The 20,167-nt window shown below is 41.4% G+C and overlaps 1 protein-coding gene across 4 annotated transcripts in view; it reads left to right on the forward strand.

The window, feature by feature from the left end:
* The window catches only part of LOC147017168 (uncharacterized), a 120,613-nt gene that overhangs the window by 17,010 nt on the left and 83,436 nt on the right, over window positions 1-20,167 (forward strand). For all 4 annotated transcript variants that reach the window (XR_015049380.1, XM_085846601.1, XM_085846602.1 and 1 more), the window contains exons 3-6: window positions 708-784; window positions 954-1,111; window positions 6,935-7,031; window positions 14,885-15,074. Coding sequence is in view for 3 of the 4 variants with exons in the window: in XM_085846601.1 (XP_085702727.1) it covers window positions 708-784; window positions 954-1,111; window positions 6,935-7,031; window positions 14,885-15,074 (522 nt within the window). In the remaining variant the exon portion in view is untranslated. The remainder of the gene's footprint in view (window positions 1-707; window positions 785-953; window positions 1,112-6,934; window positions 7,032-14,884; window positions 15,075-20,167) is intronic.

The raw sequence follows: 20,167 nt of genomic DNA on the forward strand, positions 1-20,167 counted from the left end.
TAAATGCAACGCTGTTTTTTAGTTAAATATGTTCATTGAAATCCCCCCAAAACAATGGTTAAAGCTCCATACAGTATGTACTGTGGTCACTAATCACCCGACTCAAATCTAACGATTCCCGACAAAGCGTAATTTTCATTCATTGTCTCTCTCTGACCACACACACACACACACACACACACACACACACACACACACACACACACACACACACACACACACACACACACACACACACACACACACACACACACACACACACACACACACACACACACACACACACACACACACACACGCACACACAGACACACACACACACACACACACCCACACACACACACACACACACACACACACACACACACACACACACACACACACACACACACACACACACACACACACACACATACACACATACACACATACACACATACACACATACACACATACACACATACACACATACACACATACACACATAGATTGGTTTGCTTTCAGTGGTAATCTTATTTCATTATGTTGGCAAAGAACTCTTCCCTCCTCCCTCCCGTTCAATTTTCCACAAAACATCATCAACATCCCTACAAAGAAGATTAGGAGCCACGGAGCATCGAAGGCTCAAACACATTTGCGTGCATTGGCTTTCGTTTTGCAGCCTACAAATGGTGAACGTTATCGTTTTGTATAATCATGTTTTCCAGGTGCAAAAACACTCCCTCGGTCCTGCATAAGAAGCTCATGAAAACGCCAACCATTGAGGACTACTTGGCAGATATTGGTAAAGTCATCAAAGCTTTTTGAATGTTTATAGCATGTTTATTTAATGTATAACCTGTCCCATGTCACTTTCCTCTTGCTCATCGTCATTTTTCAATTGAATATTCACAGAGATTATGCCATCGATGAATTGTTAATTGTCTCCCTTACTTTCTACTTTTCTTTTAAAGTGAACGACACTGGCAGTGAAGATGACATTATTTTATTGGATGAATTGCCACAAGATGGCCTGGAATCTTTGGCAAGTGATGTTCATCCATCAGGTACCAGGAGGAGCCAACGATCAACTTCACAGAAACTGTTTTCTGTAGAAGTTTCCCAGGAACCGGTACGTCTTTTGGCTGAAGTATTTGAGGTAGTAATGTCATTTCATTTGCTGTCTTTTTGAACAGAGGGGTTGTTTCACCACGTGGTTAAATGCATGTTTCTTTTCTGTTGGCTGGTGTGGGATCTGTTCGCTTGGCTGCTCACTCTTGCCAACTTGCATTTAGCCAAGTGTGGATGAAACTGTACGTAACGTGTCAACATGAGTTGAGGGGGGAAGCCGTTCTCTTGCATTGGACTCAGTCTGATTCGATGTTGAGCTTTTTTATGTATTTTTATTTATTAATTTATTTTTTTTAAAACTCTGCCACTGAAGGTGAAGGTTATGTTTTCACCCCTTTCTGTCTGTCTGTGTGCAAAATATCTCAAGTTGTGGACGCATCCAGATGAAATTTTGTGGACAGGTTGGGTGTGTGACAATGACGAACTGATTAGATTTTGGTGAGATCCAGATCCGGATCCGACTACTGGAACTTTTTTTTACGTGATTCTTTACCATTGACAGATGGGGCCAAAAATGGTGTGTAGCACGATATCTCAAAAAGCTGTGGATGGATTCGGATGAAATTTGGTAGACTGGTTGGGTGTGTTGGAAGTACGAATTCATTTGATTTTGGTGAAGATCTGAATCCGGATCTGGATGCGAGAATTATTTAATTTACAAAGTGATTCTTCACCATTGAGAGATATGGCCAAAACGATATAATATTGTGCAGCATGATATTTCAAAAATGTGTTGGGCCTGATACGTTCTACTGGATAAGGCATTGCATGGCGGAGGTCTGCACTCTACCGAGTGCCCTTCAAGTTCAAAAATTATGGATAGGTTGGGTTTGTGACAAGGACAAATTGATTAGACTTTTGCTGAAAATCTGATCCGTCCGGATACTAGAATTTGTTTTTTAAAATTATTATTATTTTAAAAAGTGATTGTTCACAATTGAGAGATTGGTCCAAAAACTATATCCATCCATCCATTGGGAGCATACTCTGGACAGAGCATTGGTGATGCCAAAGCAGTCTCCTGTGCTATTGGGCACAATCCTGGTTGGATCGCCACTCCGGCGCAGGATACTCGAATGATTCAATCATCCTAACAAGCTGGTACTCATTTTGCCGACCTCGGAAGAATAACAGGCTGAGTCAACCTTCTTACTTCTTCTTCTTTGTGGGACCAGACTCTGTGCAGAGTGTTGGTGCTGCTTAAAGAGCAGGTTTTGGGTCGCTCATGACTTCGCGTGATTTGAAGGTTGTAGTCCCATTAATAATCGTTGGGTAATTATTTTCTTACATTTGAAACTCAAAATATGCTAAAATTAACTTTTAAGTCAAAACTTTCGTCAGTGATCGAAAAACAGATAAGACCGGAAATTTACCGAAGATGCGATGACGTCACGTTCTCCGAAAACTTCGTGAACATTCGGAAACAGCTTGTGAACAATGGCGAGATGCAAATCAGAGAGTGATTTCAGCGGACGAGAGTGAAATTGAGTGTGTTCATTCCGATATTGCCGAGGACGAGTCGGAGGATGATGGGAATTTATACGATGGAGTTTCTGGCCCTGAGCCATATAAATTTGAGCCACTTGCAAGTGCCAGAAAACGGCCTATTTCGTGTACAAGTGGCAGGACTGACTGTCCAGCAGTTCACACTGACAGACTCCACCAGACAGATTGGTTTGTAGATTTTCATTTTCTTGTTCGATGCATAAAATAATGTAAAGTTTGATTCGTCTGACTTGATATAAAAATTTTTAACCCTCTATTCACTCAAGAGTCAGAAATAGAATGAATCAATAATGGACCCAAATATATTTACACCATAGCCTTGGCGTTGAAGTCTTTCTGACAGCTGAGCTTGACCCCAGCGAAAGTGAACAGTAAGAACAAACCCCAACTTTCAAGAGACTGTTGTGGCATATAAATACCAAAACATGTTTATCCTCATTGGGAAATATTCTACCAAATTTAGAAATAAAAAAGTGGAAAATTGATCAATTTTTTTACAATTGAAATGAAGTTGCCCAATTTGCTGATGCTGTTAAAAAAAAGTAATTTAATGAACAATAAGTTGATTTGTTGAGAAATTTTTTCATGCTTGTGTTTTTTAGAAAGGTTATTTATGTGTTTTTCCATGTACTCTTTAAGAATACATTTCAAGGTTTTTCTCACTTAAACTCAACAATTGATTCTGTGACGGAGCAGTATCTGGAGAACTTGTCAACCAACAACTCGTATTCACAGAGTGAACTCATTCACAGACCAGATGTGCTTTTGCCTTCGTAATCATCGGCTGTGAAATGGTCACCACAAATGACAAGTCTATCCAAAGGGTCCTCTTTACCCATTTTCTTTGGGGGAAAATTCGCCCGTTTTGTTTGTACAAATCTTATCCACTGCCGGCGAATCGGTGGAAGTGATTACGCGTTTTCCAGCCATTTTCGCAAAACATGACGACACACGTATGAGGCATGATGTACAAATATCCAAATAACTTTGTTCTGCAATAATTCAAAATACAAAAAAAGGATAATATAGACAGTTGCAAGCTCAAAAAAAAAAACGAAAGAACGGCCCGCTGAAATGGACTCTTCTTCAATGAGCGAGTGAGTGTCCGCTTTGTTTTGGAGAACGTGACGTCACCATCCATATATGGCACGCGACTGTATTTTTTCAACAGCCTCGAGAAATAACAACTTCGGAGTTCAATTTCATTAATTTTCCCAATAGCTCGGCAACCACAATAGTTTGCATCAAACTATTTAATGCACATATAATCATATTGATAAATTTTCAGAACATGTTTGGTGACCCGCAACCTGCTCTTTAAGCAGTCTCCTTGGCTATTGGACACAATCCTGGACGGGTCGCCACTCCAACACAGTATACCAGCATGCTGGTACTCATTTTGCCGACCTCGGAAGGATGACAGGCCGAGTTAACCCCACCTGGTATTAATTCAACCTCCATGTAGGATTTGAACTCAGGACCTCAGGATCCCAAGCCTGCCACCCTAACCTTAAAGCCAACATAAGGCAAAAGTCACCGAGGACCCAAAATACCCAAAAGACAGTGAAGACCCAAAAATATATCACCAACATTACAAATACATTTGTACAAACGAAATGTTTGTATTACGATATACAGCACAATATCTGAAAAAGTTGTTGACTGGTTATGACAAAACTTGGTGTACGAGTTGTGTAGGTGATTAGATTTTGGTTCTGGTCTGGATGCAGACACGGCCCATCAGCGGCATATAAACCATAAACTGTTTGTTCAGCCTGGTGGAGGTGTGTGCTCTAATGAGTGCTGTTCTTTCTTGATTATTTATTGCTGGGCATGAGCCAGTCCCCTTTTTTTCATGAGATGCCTTGAAAGGGGGGAAGTGTCAGTGCGTTACTCAGTTGTACTTGCTTCTTTGCTTTCTTTAAAATATAATATAAATAATTATATCCTTCATGAAATGAACATATGTGGGAATATATTTTGGGGTTGTTGCATTAACCATACGTTTTATTGCACAAATCCAAGAAGAATAACACAAACAAGGAAGAAAATAAGATGGTGCCCAAAGCTTGAGTTCTCCCATATTATATCTGCATTCTTCTTCAGAAGAAGATATTGTCCTTGTCACTAGCATGTTAACAAAATACAGTAAAAGCTGTTAGTTTCACCTGTTGGACTTTGCCCATGCCGGTTCGTCAAATATGCCAGTTGTGTAAATGTTACATTGAATGGTCCAAAAGAGCAACTGATGAAACTAAATAATAACATTATTACAGCACAGTGTGAAGGTAATTACTGATAAATTATGCAAAACAATAACATACCTGTATTATTAAACATAGACTAGTCTTTTGAAGTTGATGGAACGATCTAGAGTGACAACTTGCACCTTCTCATCCATCAGGCTCGTCATGTTGGTGAACCCAAGACTTTCTTGAACCATTTCCTTATGTCAGACTGCTGCATTTTCTTGCCTCTTCCTCATGAAACGTTCTTGTATGAGGTTCAGCTGCCTCACTCCTTGAGTGCTGTAAGCTTTCTGCCTTTCAGCAAACTTCATGAGCATGTCAAGACCTTTACCAGTATTAGCCCATCTGTTGATAAAAATACTTTGCCTTCTCCATTTTATTGGGTTTTTTTTGTACACTGTCGATGCGTGTAACAGAGACATTAGGAAGTCTGTGGAAGGGAAAGAGATGGGGTGGGTTGTGTCGGGTAAACAAGATGGACACTCCAGGGACTTTCAGGAAGGTTTAATTCACATTGGTCTTGAGATTTGCGCCATCTCTGAATGCATGAGAGCAAACCTTTTTTACAGAACTTTATCGAGCTGCTCCATCTTTGGCTTGTGTAGAGTACGGCGCTTGCCGGCAGCTTTGTCTTTCTCTGACTTGGTGTAAAATTCCAGTAACTTGTCCTTCTGGGTCTTTGTCGTAGATGCTTGGCGATCTGACGTACTTGCACATCAACATATTTCTATTTCTTCCCACCATTACTGATCGACGGGGTAACAGAAACCGTGATTCTTTGGAAAGCGAACTCGGTCTTCACTCCTCTCATCCCCCAGAGCAATTGGGGCATGGATTTGTTCCTGGTTTTTTTTTTTTTTTTTGGTATGTTGAACCTTGACTCGGGAAACGTCATCGAAGAGTTTTCAAAAGCAAGGAATTGACGGAAGGTTGTCGAGATAAAAGCCTCATTTTACACAGCTGAAGTTGGGTTGACTCGGTGTGACACATTTTCTTTCTGTTTTGATTGGGTAATAATAAACAATGCCAATGAAATGTTGAGAGAAATCAAACTTTTATTCTTTTCTTCAGACTAAAATTTATTCAAACTTATGACAGACATAACAGAGATATGTTGAAACACTCCACTTTCCTGAAAATATATCACCTAGTTAGTTAATAAACCAACACTTCAGTACTTAGTAAACCGTATGTGATCAATGATGGGGAAACCCCCGGTGTGACCCCCTACGGCCTACATTGACGCACACACACATTCCCTGTTACATTGAACATGCATCTACAATAACAAATCACCAACAGACTTCAATACACATTGCAAAAACATGCAGAATATACAACATAACGGGCACAGAACCGGAAACCATTAGTAACGAAATTGAGATAACAGCTGAGAATCAGAAGTGATTCTCACATGAGGAGAGCCGCCCAAGCCCACACGAGACCGTAAACAATATGGCAGTTGGACCTTACGAATCGACGGGTAAAGGAGATCGACTAGCAGCATCGGGAGCTACTCTCAGCGAGTCAGCTGTGTGGTGGTGTGGAAACCACTTGATTGTGATCCCTCACATGTCTGGTAGATTGTACCGGTTTATAAAGTGGCAGATAAAACGGCTTTTACTGTATTTATATAAGCAATATGGCTCTAAATCAATGTATTTAAACCTGATTATGATTTCTTAAAGTACAATGCAACCGCTGTTTAGTGGTTAGCGCTTGTGAAGGAGCTTTTACTTGCATTGCATGATTAGGAGATACCAATATACTGTATAACAAAAATATTAGGAGACAACAGACAAATTGACCGTGTCCAGTCACATTACGAGAGAAATACTTGGATTGTCACCCCCAATGTGCTATTTCCCCTCCTTTGGTCATGGTAGTAGCTAATTGATGCAAGGCACCACTTTCCTATCTCCAAAGGAATGCATCATTTTATTTGGGGAATTTGCCAGCCAGAACTTCAACAATATGGACTTGAATACAATGCAGCATTCGTCGATTGCTTATTTTTGTTTTTGTCTCTTCTCGGGCTTGATACCTCTGCAATATCTGCTCTGTGGCAGTTGAACATCGTCGATGCAAGTACTTCCAAAGCGGTCAAAGCAAGTTTGACTCGAAGCAGCACATCGATGAAGAAGCTCGTCGGTATTCCCAAAAATGGTGGGTCCTTTTTGCAGGGAACATTTCCACAAAGGTTTTGTTTCTCTGTTTTCTTGCACTTCGTTTTTTTTTTTTTTTCAATATTTTTTTTTTAGATTATTTGTTTTGTTTTTTTAAATATTTTTTAAAGTGAAACTAATCGACCTTTTTTTGTTGTTGTTAAACAACAGACCCCACCCACATGAAGCAAAAAGCGTGGATAAGCAATTGGTTCACATCCGTCCATCTGTCTGTCTTATTAGTTTATGATCAAGGAACAACTTATTTAAATTCTGTTATATTTTGAACATGAATAGGAAGACCAGTTTGCCGTACCTTGGCTTTGAATTTGTCCCACATGCGCAGAGAAGAGCGTGATAAAGTAAAAATATTGTCTGCCTGCCTGACAGCCCAACAGAATTGAACATCATTCCAAACAGGAAACTTCTTGTTTTAAGGACACAAACAACAGGCATGCAAAACGAACGTAATGTGTTAGTCGCGTCTTCGACGCTGGGTAAAGCAGTGATAAAATCCAGAATTGATTTATTTATTTGCCTTTAAACCTCTTCAAATCTTATTTCATTTGAATTACATATGTACTTGAACACTAGAAAATGCTAATCACCTTCATTACACCTCCAAGAACCGTACTATATTTAATTGTTGTTTTGGGAATGATCTCTCGGGGTTTATAAGACAGTTTAGTAGAATGACCTTTGCATTGGTTGAGACAAGTGTGACTTACTATTTGTGCAATTAATATCCGTTGTGTATGTGCAGTGAGATGTTTGTTTTCCCTACCCTACCGTTTTGTCCTCCCATATTCAAACCTCTGGCAGTATGTTTTTATGTTCTTATCCTCTGTTTGCATGTCTTTACAAAGTGCGCATGAGAGCTTTGCAGCTCAAGTCATGAGAATGTGCAGGTGTCATGAATCTGCATTGAAATAGCCCAGCATAAGCCTCACCCCAGGAGCTGATGGATATACGGGGCAAATCAACATTGAAGAAGTCTGCAGTTAGCTTCACTATGGGAGCTCATGAGGTCCAATCGGCAGATATTTCACCTGCGGTTTACAGTTGGCATCAGATAGTGCAAAGCTGGAGGAGAGCACCAGAGATTAGCAGGGTCACTGAGCATGTGGAGCTGAGTGTGCCAAATCTCTGAACATTTATTTGCCCAAATCAATGAGGTCTTTGAGAGGAGACCTTTAAATGAGGTCTTTGGTGACACCGGATTGCACCAGAGAGCTCACGATAACTCTGCTTCCGGACCCCTGCACAGCTTGCTTCCGGGTTTGAAATCAACCTCCTAGTATTGTTACCTCCGCCACCGAAGGTGGGTGAAGGGAGGTTGTTTTCACCCCTGTCTGTCTCTGTCTATCTGTGAACAGGATATATATCAAAAAGTTGTGGATGGGTTGAGTCTGTGAAAAGGATGAAATTATGAGATTTTAGTGAAGATATGGATCCAATATTTTTTTTTTTGTGATTATTCGCGACTGAGTGATAGAGCTAAACACAATATCTCAAAGTTGTAGACTTATTCAGATGAAACTTGGTGCATAGGTTGAGTGTATGACGAGGACAAATTGATTTGATTTGCTGAAAATCTGGATTGAGATATGATATATATATATATATATATATATATATATATATATATATATATATATATATATATATATATATATATATATATATATATATATATTTCTTTTATTATTATTTTTATTTTTAAAGTGATTCTTCCCCATTGAGATATGCCAAAAATGATATGCTGTCGGACCGCACTATTCACGGGGGATACGTTCCTGAAAAAAGCCGCGAATGTTGGACCATTGTTTAAATTTTTTTTTTCCCATGATCAAGGCTTGTGGAAGATTGATTACACAGAACAAATCAGGACACAACATAACAAAGGGAACAGCAAGAGAAAGGGGAACCAACAACAGCAGGGCAGAGGAGTCACCAGCAAAGAGATAATGAGGATTTTCCAGTGAGTCAGTGAGATCATTAATGAAGATTAGGAATAAGATGAGGCCTAGAACGTTGTCTTGTGGTACTCCAGCCGAAATGGAGAGGAGATGAAAGGGTTCCGTTGAGAGTCACACGTTGTGTATGAGAGTTTAGGAAGTCAGTAATCCAAGAGTGATGTTGGCCTTGGATTCCATATGCAGACAGTTTGGAGAGCAAGGTAGGGTGCCAGACTGTATCAAAAGCTCAATACAGTAAAACTATTTTAAATCACGGCTGTTGGGGTCCATAAAATAAAAATCCGCGGTTTAGACGATCCGCGGATCCGTCAATAATATTAAGAAAACCGCGAATAATATTAATAAAATATAATCTTGTACAACGGACCGCGGATAGGGAGTACAAGTGAACCGGTCGAAGACAGCCTTGTCCAACGCTGGATCCTGAGCCTTCTTCGCTCTCTTGTGGCTCAGCCCGCTCTCCTCGTCGAGGTCCTGCTCAAAGAAGCCAAGGTTTTCCTCTTCCTTCACCCATCCTCTCAAGGTACTCTTTTGTACCCCAGTTTCCCTGGATATCTTAGCTTTACTCTCCTTCCCAGAAACAATCCTGTCCACTAACAAAAGTTTTTCGGAAACAGTTCTGGATGTGTGCTTCCTCTTTTCCCCCGGCATGTTGACCGATGACGTCAGCAATGTCGGAGGGAGATGAAGAAGAAGCTAGCTTCGATGTTTGAAAAGGCTGTAGAAAGCAGTAGAATGGTTGTAGAATCACGGATAATCAATGTGTGGTCTGTAGTAAATAGTCTAAGGTTATGATTGAGATGGATTTGGCCTGAGGTTTTATGCAGAAGAGGTGAGAGAGAGTTTATCACACCCCGCCACCTCAGATTCGCTCACCGCATGTCAAAAATGACTTAATTGTTGGTTTAAACGGTGGATTAAGGGCTTAAACCGTGGATTATAGCAGGTGTCGGCGGTTAGCGAACATTTGTCAATGATTTGACAAGCCATTGTGTGTTTTACACCAACATCCGCGCATTCACACTTGTACAACGGTTCAGACCGTGGTTGAGATCAAAGACCCACATTCCACCCAAAAAATACTACTATTTCATGTTTAAATTTTTGGGTCCATGGTGGGCCCGGGGATTAGCCAATTTCGCGGTTAAAATGGCCACCAATTAAGAGGGTTTTACTGTATATGTCCAGAGAGACAGCCCTGATCTCATGTCTGATATTGAGGGCCTACACCATACTGTAAGAGAAGCAGCATGTCCAAGGTAGAGCGACTAGGTCTGAATCTTGGATGAGGCTGATGGAGCCTGGCAGAGGTATGCATCTATTGAGTGCCATTCTACAGGCTGGTTCAAATACCAGGAAACGGAATAATTACTTTGCAATGATTACATTCAGAATATATTCTTAAATGTATTCGATATGTTGTCCTAAGTTGAGACATTTTGGACTCGCTTTTACCAGTCTACGATCGCTCTCTTCAACATCAAGCTGAATTTGAGCACATGCGTCGGTAATACGTTGCTTCAAATGATCTGTGTCCCGAATCTTCACAGCGTACACTATGATCTTCCAACGAGAGAATCATGGCTCGTACATTTATCTGCAAAAGAAAACTAAATAATTATTCCCCATATTTCCTAACTTTTGAACCACTCTGTAGTTAACCTCCGCCATCTTCGAAGATGGATGGAGGTTACTGTTTTCACCCCTTTCTGTTTGTTTGTTTGTTTGTTTGTGAACAGTATTACGGAAAAACTCCTCGACGGATTTTGACGAAACTTGGTGGGGGGGGGGTTCGGTATGGTCCAAGGATCATGCCATTAAATTTTGGACTTGGTCCCCCCCCCCCCAAAAAAAATTTGTTGGAGAAATTTTTTTTTTTGCATTTCTACATGTTTTAAGTGATTTCCAACCCCCCCCCCCAAAAAAATAGAGAAATTTTTTTTTTGCATTTCTACATGTTTTAAGTGATTTCCAACCCTCCCCCAAAAAAAATTGTTGGAGAAAAATTTTTTTTTTTGCATTTTTACATGTTTTAAGTGATTTCCAACCCCTCAAAAAAAATTGTTACCCCCCCCCAAAAATGGGAAATTCTTTTTTGCATTTCTACATGTTTTAAGTGATTTCCAACCCCCCCCCTCAAAAAAAAATTTTTAGAGAAAAAAAATTTTTGCAACTTTTTTTTCAACAAAATTTCGAATTTATTTTATTTTATTTTTTTGCATTTTTACATGTTCTAAGTGATTTCCAACCACCCCCCCCCCCAAAAAAAAAATGTTGGAGAAAGGAACTATAACTCTGTCAGCACTGTTGACATCATATTTATTGAATAAGATATGAGGTTCACTTGAGTGACTCAGCAGTATTGGCGGCGGAGGTTTTGCACTCTCCCGAGCGCTCCCCCTCTAGTTTGTCCTGTATTCCCTGCATTGTATTCTTATCGAGTGCATAAACAGGCCCCAAGATAAGAACCGTTAAAAAAAGAAAAAAAATCTCTGACTCGTTTGTTCGAGTGCGGTAAAGGTTCTAACCTGGTTTATTTACTGATTCATTTGTATTTGTTTATTGCACACTGGTTGTTATGGCTTCCTGTAATTGTTCTCCCATGTCATTTCATTGAAAAATATATGTACCTGGTCTCGGGGTTGGATTCTGTTCACTTCAGTGATCTAATTTGGTGATTTGGTATCGTTACACGTGCTGGCTTAAACATCGATAGAGGAGCTGGCTCATCCGGCGCAGACGCTCATGATCTATCTGCAGTTGGTCGGCCAGATGAGCAATGTCGTGAGTGCCGATCTGCACATGACTCGGTTGAATACATGGTCCCAACGAGTATTTTAACGTGACAGATAGCTCCAGGAACTTGCTGGGCGTGGCAGTCATTTTGACACGACCCGCAAAACTCAAACGGGGCTCCTGTACCGGTCCCACGGCTGTTACAATATATAGCATGAGAGGACGTCACGTGCTGAGTCGGTGTGAAGAAGATGCCAAATGACGCTGTGCTCTCTGGTTATCACTGATCAATAAAGCCTCCATCTCCTCAACTGCAACTCAACATCGTCTTATTAGTGTACAAGTGTGATGCATATTAGACTGCTTCAATCGTGCTGAATTTCCAGATTATTATCCCGCCCCCCGGAGGGAGGGAGCGGGATATTGTAATTGTCCGGTTTGTTTGTCTGTCTGTCTTTACGGCAAAACGGCTTTAGCAAACACCATCAAATTTAATCCACAGGTGGGCAATGAACCTTGGACGACCCCATTAACTTTTGGGTACAATTGGATCAAAGGTCAAGGTCAAGGTCACGAAAAGAACAAAATCGTTTTTCGCTCATAACTTTGTCAAAAATGATCTGATTTACTTCAAACTAAGCTTATAGTGAACCTTATTCTATTTGTCACTTATAATCCTACTCATCCCTATAGTGAAAAATGCATATTTGTGAATATCGGTAGGGTCCGAAGTTTTGGGGGTCATGGTCATCGGTCAAAATTACAAATTTTCCATTATAAATCAAAAAAGGTTAGGAATATGCGTGTTTAATATGGAAGACGTATATCAAGTCCTTTATTGGCTTTTATTTGACACCATGACCTTTGACCTGACGTGGCCTTGAAAGGTCAAAATCATTTACGGTCATAACTTAGTCAAAAATGGTTTAATTGACTTCAAACTAAAGGCGCTGTAACACCTTGACGATTTAGCCAGCAATGGCAACGTATAAAAATGTATGTAAAACGTTGGCGTACGCTGAAATTTTGATGTTTTTTTTTTTTTAAGTTTTGGTCGTATTCATAACGTGTTGGTCGTATGCAGAACATATTGGTAACGGGCACAGAACGTTTCGTTGTCTTATAGATAACTTATACCAACGAATGCTTAGCCTGTTGTCGGCGTTCACAACCTATGCCCAACGATAGTTTAACTTAGGCATAGCGCGCTGCATGTATCGCCGACAAACTCGTGGCGTAGCTTGTTAAAAACCTGCCACACACCGATTTAAATCATAACCGCTTGAGAATTGGAAATGTCAACCACGCAGTCACACCTTGACGATTTAGTCAGTGTATGCCGACCTATGAAAAATGTGTCTAAAACGCTGGCACACGTCAAAAACGGTATGGGTAAGTTGTGTATACGTTAAGAGCATGCTGAAAAACGATGAAGTACGCTGTCATATTTCGTGGTACGTTTAGTACGTCGTGAAATTTCAAGCATGCTGAAAATTTAACGACGTACTCGCCGTATGGCTCACGCGTTCCGCTACGCTGGGAATAAGTTGTAGGCACGATATGCGACCGTTGACACACGTCGACACAAGTTCCTTGTAACTTACTCATACGTCGAAACACGTCGAGGTAATGTTTAGCATACCCAAAACTTATTTTCTCTGTCAAGGCACATTTTCCTTTTTTCTCCTTGGCTCCGTGAAGGCACGTGACGAAATATCTGAAGTTGTTGTTGTTGTTGTGGTTATTTTTATTTTTATTTTTTTTGTCGATCGCGAATTTAAAAATATATTTGGACATTTGCTTTTAAGTTTCGACGTGACAATATCCTCAAACAGAAAATATTCACAGAGGAGGAACTAAGAATAAGACATGAGCAAACTGAAGAGGCAATCGGACGTGACGTAACGGCACGTGACGAAATATCGGAAGTTATTGGTTTTTTTATTTTTTTATTTTTAAATGCTGCCAATACGTCATTATACGGTAGCTGTAAATTAGAAACACGTTCAGTCAGTTCTGTGGTCGTCCGGAAGACGTCAATCAAATACGTCTTCATACGTCAATATTCGTTGGAGGTACGTTACACATAGGTTCAAAGCACGTTACTCATAGGTTAGAAATAAGTTTTGGGTACGCTAAGCATTACCTCGACGTGTTTCGACTTATGAGTAACTTACAAGTAACGTGTGTCAACGATCGCATTACGTACCTACAACTTATGGCCAGCGTAGCGGAACGTGTGAGTCATACGCTGGCATACGTCGTAAAATTTCAAGCATGCTAAAATTTGAGGACAACCGCAAAGTACAACGATGAAAGCCAGCGTACTACGACGTATGGCAGTGTTTTTCAGAGTGCTCTTAACGTATACAAACTTACCCATAACGTATTCAACGTGTGCCGGCGTTTTAGCCCAATTTTGCATACGTCAGGCATACGTTGGCTAAATCGTCAAGGTGCGACAGGGCCTTAAGACTAAAATATTCCTTATTCTATTCCTTATAATCAACATTCAGGTTAAGGATATATCAAATTTAAATTTTATCCCCAAAATAACTTTATGCCTTAAATGGGTGGGATTTGTTGTGCCTGGCACCACTTGTTATAATATTTTTTTTTTAACGATCTTTAAAATCATTATTGTGTTGTACTTGAACGTTGTGCAGGGTATGTTATGTTCTATGAACTCTCCAATTGTTTTGTGTCGAGATCGTAAAACACTTGTTGCATATGCACTTGTCATCGTAAAAACTCTGCTGTGCCACTCCCGATAGCACTCTATAATCTTTAACTATAGACCTCAAAGGAGTGCAAGAGCAAAAATGGAATCAAAAACTACAGTGATGGTGAGCAATCGCTTGAAATAATTGGGAACATGGGAATGGGTACATCTTGCCTGTCTGAATGTATGCTGGTTGGATGATCGACGGAGCACCGATTGATGCTCAAGATATCCATCTCGGACCATATTGCGTCAGATAATGGGGAAACCTTTTCAGGTTGTGTGCCACTTTGTGAGCAAGACTGGAAAAAGGATTTTATTTGGAAGTTGTATGAAAGATGGGACCCTTTCTGTGTGAAAATAACAAAAACATTTTTGACAATGTTTGAAATTTTTTTTTTTGTTGATATTTTTCAGATGTAAAAAATGAGGTGGTTGGGTTTGAAGAATTGTCAATTTCTTCAACCTTTCGTAACGTTGCAAATATTCCAAAACAATCTTTGGAGCAGAGCACATCTTGCAAAGTGAAGAATCCAAAGAACACCAACAACAATGTGGAGCAGCACCAGACAGGCTCTTTAACACCCACTGGTAGCATCAAAAAGAGGTGAACATTTTACATTTTGCATTCGGGGGTTAAATTGAGAGGATGGATGGTTATAGGGGGTTAGAGTGATGGGAATGGGAGATGCGTTATTCGGATTGAGTAAGTCCGTGAATTGTGGATGAAATGCTGTTTCAGACTGACTCTACTTCTTCCTGTTTGTTGCATAATCACATGAGTCGCACTTTGTCCAAATTATTTGTTGCCTGTGCTTTTCCTTTTCTTTGAATAATGGATTATCCAAACTGCTCTAACCTTAAAATGAATATATGCTCCATCCAAACATTATTCAATCGGGTCTTCCAAGATCAGGGTGTGCATCGATGGTGCAATTTTGTCAAATTATTAGTTTGAGTTTGTTGCTTTTTATCAACAGTACACATGATTTCCTTTATGGCACTCTTTGAAATGTTTGATAAGGATACTTGATGCCAAAATTACAGCGTTCCAAAGTGTGCCTGTCAAAATCCGAATTTATCGGTATATGGACACTAGTCATTAACACCAAAAAACAACGTGAACAAATCACATGTAAATTGAATTATTTATTTTTCAGTTGTACCCTCAGTCTCCAATTCTGTGTATTGCGCACCGCCAACTTCTTCTTCAGACTGATTAGGCCTTCCTTCTCTTTTCGATTCCGTCTTTCTTCCCTCTTTCTTTCTCGCTTCAGTTGCTTTCTCCTGCGTTCTTTCGCCGCAATGGATCGTCCCCACTCTAATGGCGAATCCAGCTGTTCCCGAGTCACTGCCTGTTCTTTCTTCTTTTGTCTGTATGCTCTCATCTCTCTTCTTTTCTTTTCTCTGATATCGTCCAGCTGCAGCGGGTCCTTCCTCACCTTTGCTCTGGCTGCTTGCTTTCGTTCTTGGTCACGTTTTTTCATTGACTCATACTTTTCACTGTTCTTGCATTTGGCTCTATATTGTTTGACAATAACAGTTCTCTTGTTTTGTGGTTTGTCAACATGGTCAGGATGGTTAATTTCAGTTTTTCTTCTTGCGAGTATCCATGATTCTTGTGTTACACAGGAGTAAAATCTGCGATAAGAGAGAAATAGGTGAATTTTGGTATCTTTTGTAGTGTGCATATACCACATGTATGAACTGGATAATCGCATGTTAGGTTTCTTTGTGTCAACAGGATTTGTGGTCATGTAAAGCTATTTTGACACTACTTACAAATCAGATTCGTACACACCATTATTTGTGCTGAATGAATCGCATTAGTTATTATATGATGTATGCATCTTCAACTACATGCCTGTTGTGGACTTGCATTTGCCTTGATTTGGGATCTGTTCATAATATAGTTACTTCTAATCTAGGTCAATAACATGAAAAGGCATATTTACAAATAAATCAAAGTATAAAATCCAAATCATATTGATAATTTAGTTTTAATGCCCAATTTTACACAGGAAAACGCATGATATATGGACACTACATTTGGTATACGGACACGACACACAATACATATATACATATATATATATATATATATATATATATATATATATATATATATATATATATATATATATCACAGCCAGTTATTGATACATTGATAAATTAATTATGAAATACCCATTATGGACCACTCCATCAGTGGTTAAATAGGAGTAACAATCGGAAACTTTCTAGATATCACAGCCAAAAATATTCAGCCTTTTATACTTGTATATTCACACTGCACAATTTTTCGGACAGACTGAAATGTTTTTATCAGGCTGTCTCGTTTCATTCAAGGTGTTGCTTTTGAACTAAAATCAGTTTAATTTTTGTTTGTATGTATTATATGAGCAAACTGGACAAAATATATCAGTTTTACTTGTACATTTATCGACACAGAGGGATAACAATTATATTGTTGTGGTTACCAAATTCGCAAACCACCATTCAGGTCCCTTAGGTGAGATATCTCGGTAAGTATATGTGTAGTTAGGCCCAAACCCGTTGTCTAGTGGGAATAAATGTCATTCATGCGGGCTGCGACTCTTCAGGATAGCCGTTTTTCTTTTACTATCTTTATTTTGGACCAACCGCCATTGTTACCACCACCAACCACAACATCAACCACCCACCGCGGCGCCGCTTCACGTCACACCTCGCAACCGTCGCATCACCACCGTTCTTGCGCCGCTTGTGGGTACCGGTGTTGGACTCGTGCAGGGCGCGCGCCGAACAGCGTGTACAAAACCACGGATTTTCAGCTCCGAAAACGGATCAAAAACGACACACGCCCACTTTTGTTCCGTCCAATCGGTGAGCGAGGGGCGATTTGGCCCCGCCTCCAGGGCGTTGGAGGGCGATCGCTATATGCAAATTTATGGATCAAAATGCATTCACGCCCACTTTTTCTTGGGCCAATGGGGAGCGAGGTGAAAGGTCGAAGGCAGGGGGTCAAAGATGAGAGAGCGAAGCCACGGGGCTTATATAAGCGACCGCGTTCGTCAGTCAAGTAGAGTAAAAGACTTCGCAGTCGGTGGAGTTGGGAAGAAGAAGCAAGAAGGAGTTGGTCGTCGTCGTGTGCGTTGGAGTCGGAGCAAAGGGGACGGAGCTGTGGAGAGGCGGCGAGGGCAGACGAGGGGGTGCTCGCGTCGTGCAGGGAGCTGCACACCAGGGAGGCCGACGGCGCGACCTGGCCGAGGTGGAGACGCTCGTCGCGGGACTCGAGGCAGAGTAGAAATCCTCTATACCCCGAGCATCAGCAACCCCCTCCTGTTTCCCCCCCGCGCTGAGATAGTGCGACCAAGGGGGCCCCTTTCCCACCCCCTACCAGACACTGTCCGCGAGGCCCGCGGAGTTGAGGCACCATCGCCGCTCCGCGTCTCATCACCAGACGGGTAGGCCCGACCCGGTCTCGGCCTCAGGCCCGCCTCATCTTTGAGGGTGTTCTTTTTCTTGGTTTTGGGTATGTGTTGTCGGCGCCGTCTGTGAAGTAAAATTGTATAAGTGTTGCCGTGTGCTCGCGTAGTCGGTATTAGCTCTGCATTGTGTTTCTTTTCCTTCTATGTGCTTTTGGTGGAATTGCATTGTGTTTCTTTTCCTTTTCTATGTGCTTTTGGTGGAATTGAATATGTGTGCTTTCCGTTCATCGCGAATAAATGTGCTTTGTGTTGAACTGTTTCCCGCTTCGCTTCGTCATTTCTTTCATTGAATCCTCATCTTGCTTCACGTAAAGGGTTGGTAGTGGGCTGAATACGCCCGATAATTAATCGAACCGTCGAAGCCGACGATAACACCGCTCGGTTATCCCGATAGCACGGAACGGGTCGCTTAAGTGGCCCGTGTCCGAAGTCGACCTGCGGCGAGGTGCGATCGCCCGGTCTACCCTCCGCGTGGGTACTTAGGTAGGTCGAATTTGGCGAGCAACCCTATCCCACGCGGGGGCTGATTGGCTCGATCGCGGTGAGACCGAAAGGTCCACCCGTGACTGGTTCCCGGCGTTAGTCCGAGAGGGTCACGACTGGATTGTCCGTCCGGTGGGCGACGTGCCGCGATTCGAGTTACGTGGCCGTCAGCACGCCGGCGGGCGCGAATCCGTAACAATATTATTGAAATTGTACATTTTATAACATTCTATTATTTATATATAAAATGAAGATGCCTTCATCAATCCGCATCTAGTTTTCTGTAAAGAGAAGGGAAGACATGCTGTTAGATTATGATATATATATATATATATATATATGTATATATATATATATATATATATATATATACATATATATATATATACATATATATATATATATATATATATATATATATATATATATATATATATATATATATATATATATATATATATATATATATATATATATATATATATATATATATATATATATATATATATATATATATATATATATTGTTACGGGCCGGTGCGTCGGCCGCCAACCGACCGCTCTGACGGAGCCACAAGTCGAGTCGGCCCGACCGATCGCCCGGAATATAGATCGTCGCCCGGATAACTCCGAGTCGACGAGTCCTTGTACAAGAACCGAAATACGCCAATGGGCAGACCACGTGGGGTTGGGTCGATTGCCAATCTTCAATGTACCTAAATACCCACGTGATCCAACTACCGGGGTATTCCACCTTTGACGGAACTCGTACGGAAGAAACCGCCGAGGCTAGCCTGTCCCATGTGCGATTCCGAGTGGTTTAATCGCCGAGAACCGTCGGTCCAAATGTCCCCCTTTTCCGGCAAACCAACGGCTTTCTAACTCCCAACACACGAAATGCTCAGTCAATGAAAGAATCGACACGACGAGCTGAAAACATTTAACAATTGGGGTATTTATTAATAATAATGGGGAGCTAGGGAAGCACGAAAGAGCAGAACTATACCGACTTTACGAAATGCGATGCAAACATTTACAGCACACAAAGCACTTAACAATTTCCTACTTATTAGACGGGCCCACGGACACACGTACACACACACACACACACCCAAGAAATGGTGGCTGAGGCCTTTAATAATGAGCTCCATCTCGGAGGACAGGTGAGCTGAAACCCAGAGCCGATCTCGACCCTCTCCACCTCATGTGGTCTTCAAGTTGTTCGGACCTGGGCTCTAGCGAGAGCGAGCTGGATCCAATCGCCGTGAGCCACGATCCTTTCCGAGCTCCCACGAATCCCCCCGCACTTCTCAACACGTGCTGGTAAGACGAGGCGCCGATCCTTCCCGTCGATGTGTCGCTTCCCCGAGGAACCACCTCCAAGATGAGGTCGATGAGTCGCACCCAGCCGGGAACCAAAACGGAGAACAAAGAGCTCCACGAACCAAGAAGAAGAAGAAGCCACCATTCGCAGCTCGAGCCGGGCAACCGGCTCAACTTTCTTCCAAACGAAGCAGCTCTCCAAAAAGCCTACCGAGCCAAGCAGGACCCGAAGCTCTGCTGAACAACTCCTCTGCAGAAGCAAAAAGCTTCAGAAGGCCTCAACCCTAACCCAAGCCAAACATGACCCGAAGGTCTGCTGAACGACGCAGTCCCCACTCCGAACACGAACAAAGAAAGGATCTCCTCTTTATCCTTCTCCGCCCCCTCCCCGGCGCCCGGCGTGACTCATGCCCTCGTGATCACT

Source organism: Eptatretus burgeri, chromosome 11 (assembly GCF_056783735.1).
Source record: "Eptatretus burgeri isolate ZD-2024b chromosome 11, Ebu_testis_v1, whole genome shotgun sequence".
Taxonomy (NCBI): Eukaryota; Metazoa; Chordata; class Myxini; order Myxiniformes; family Myxinidae; genus Eptatretus; species Eptatretus burgeri.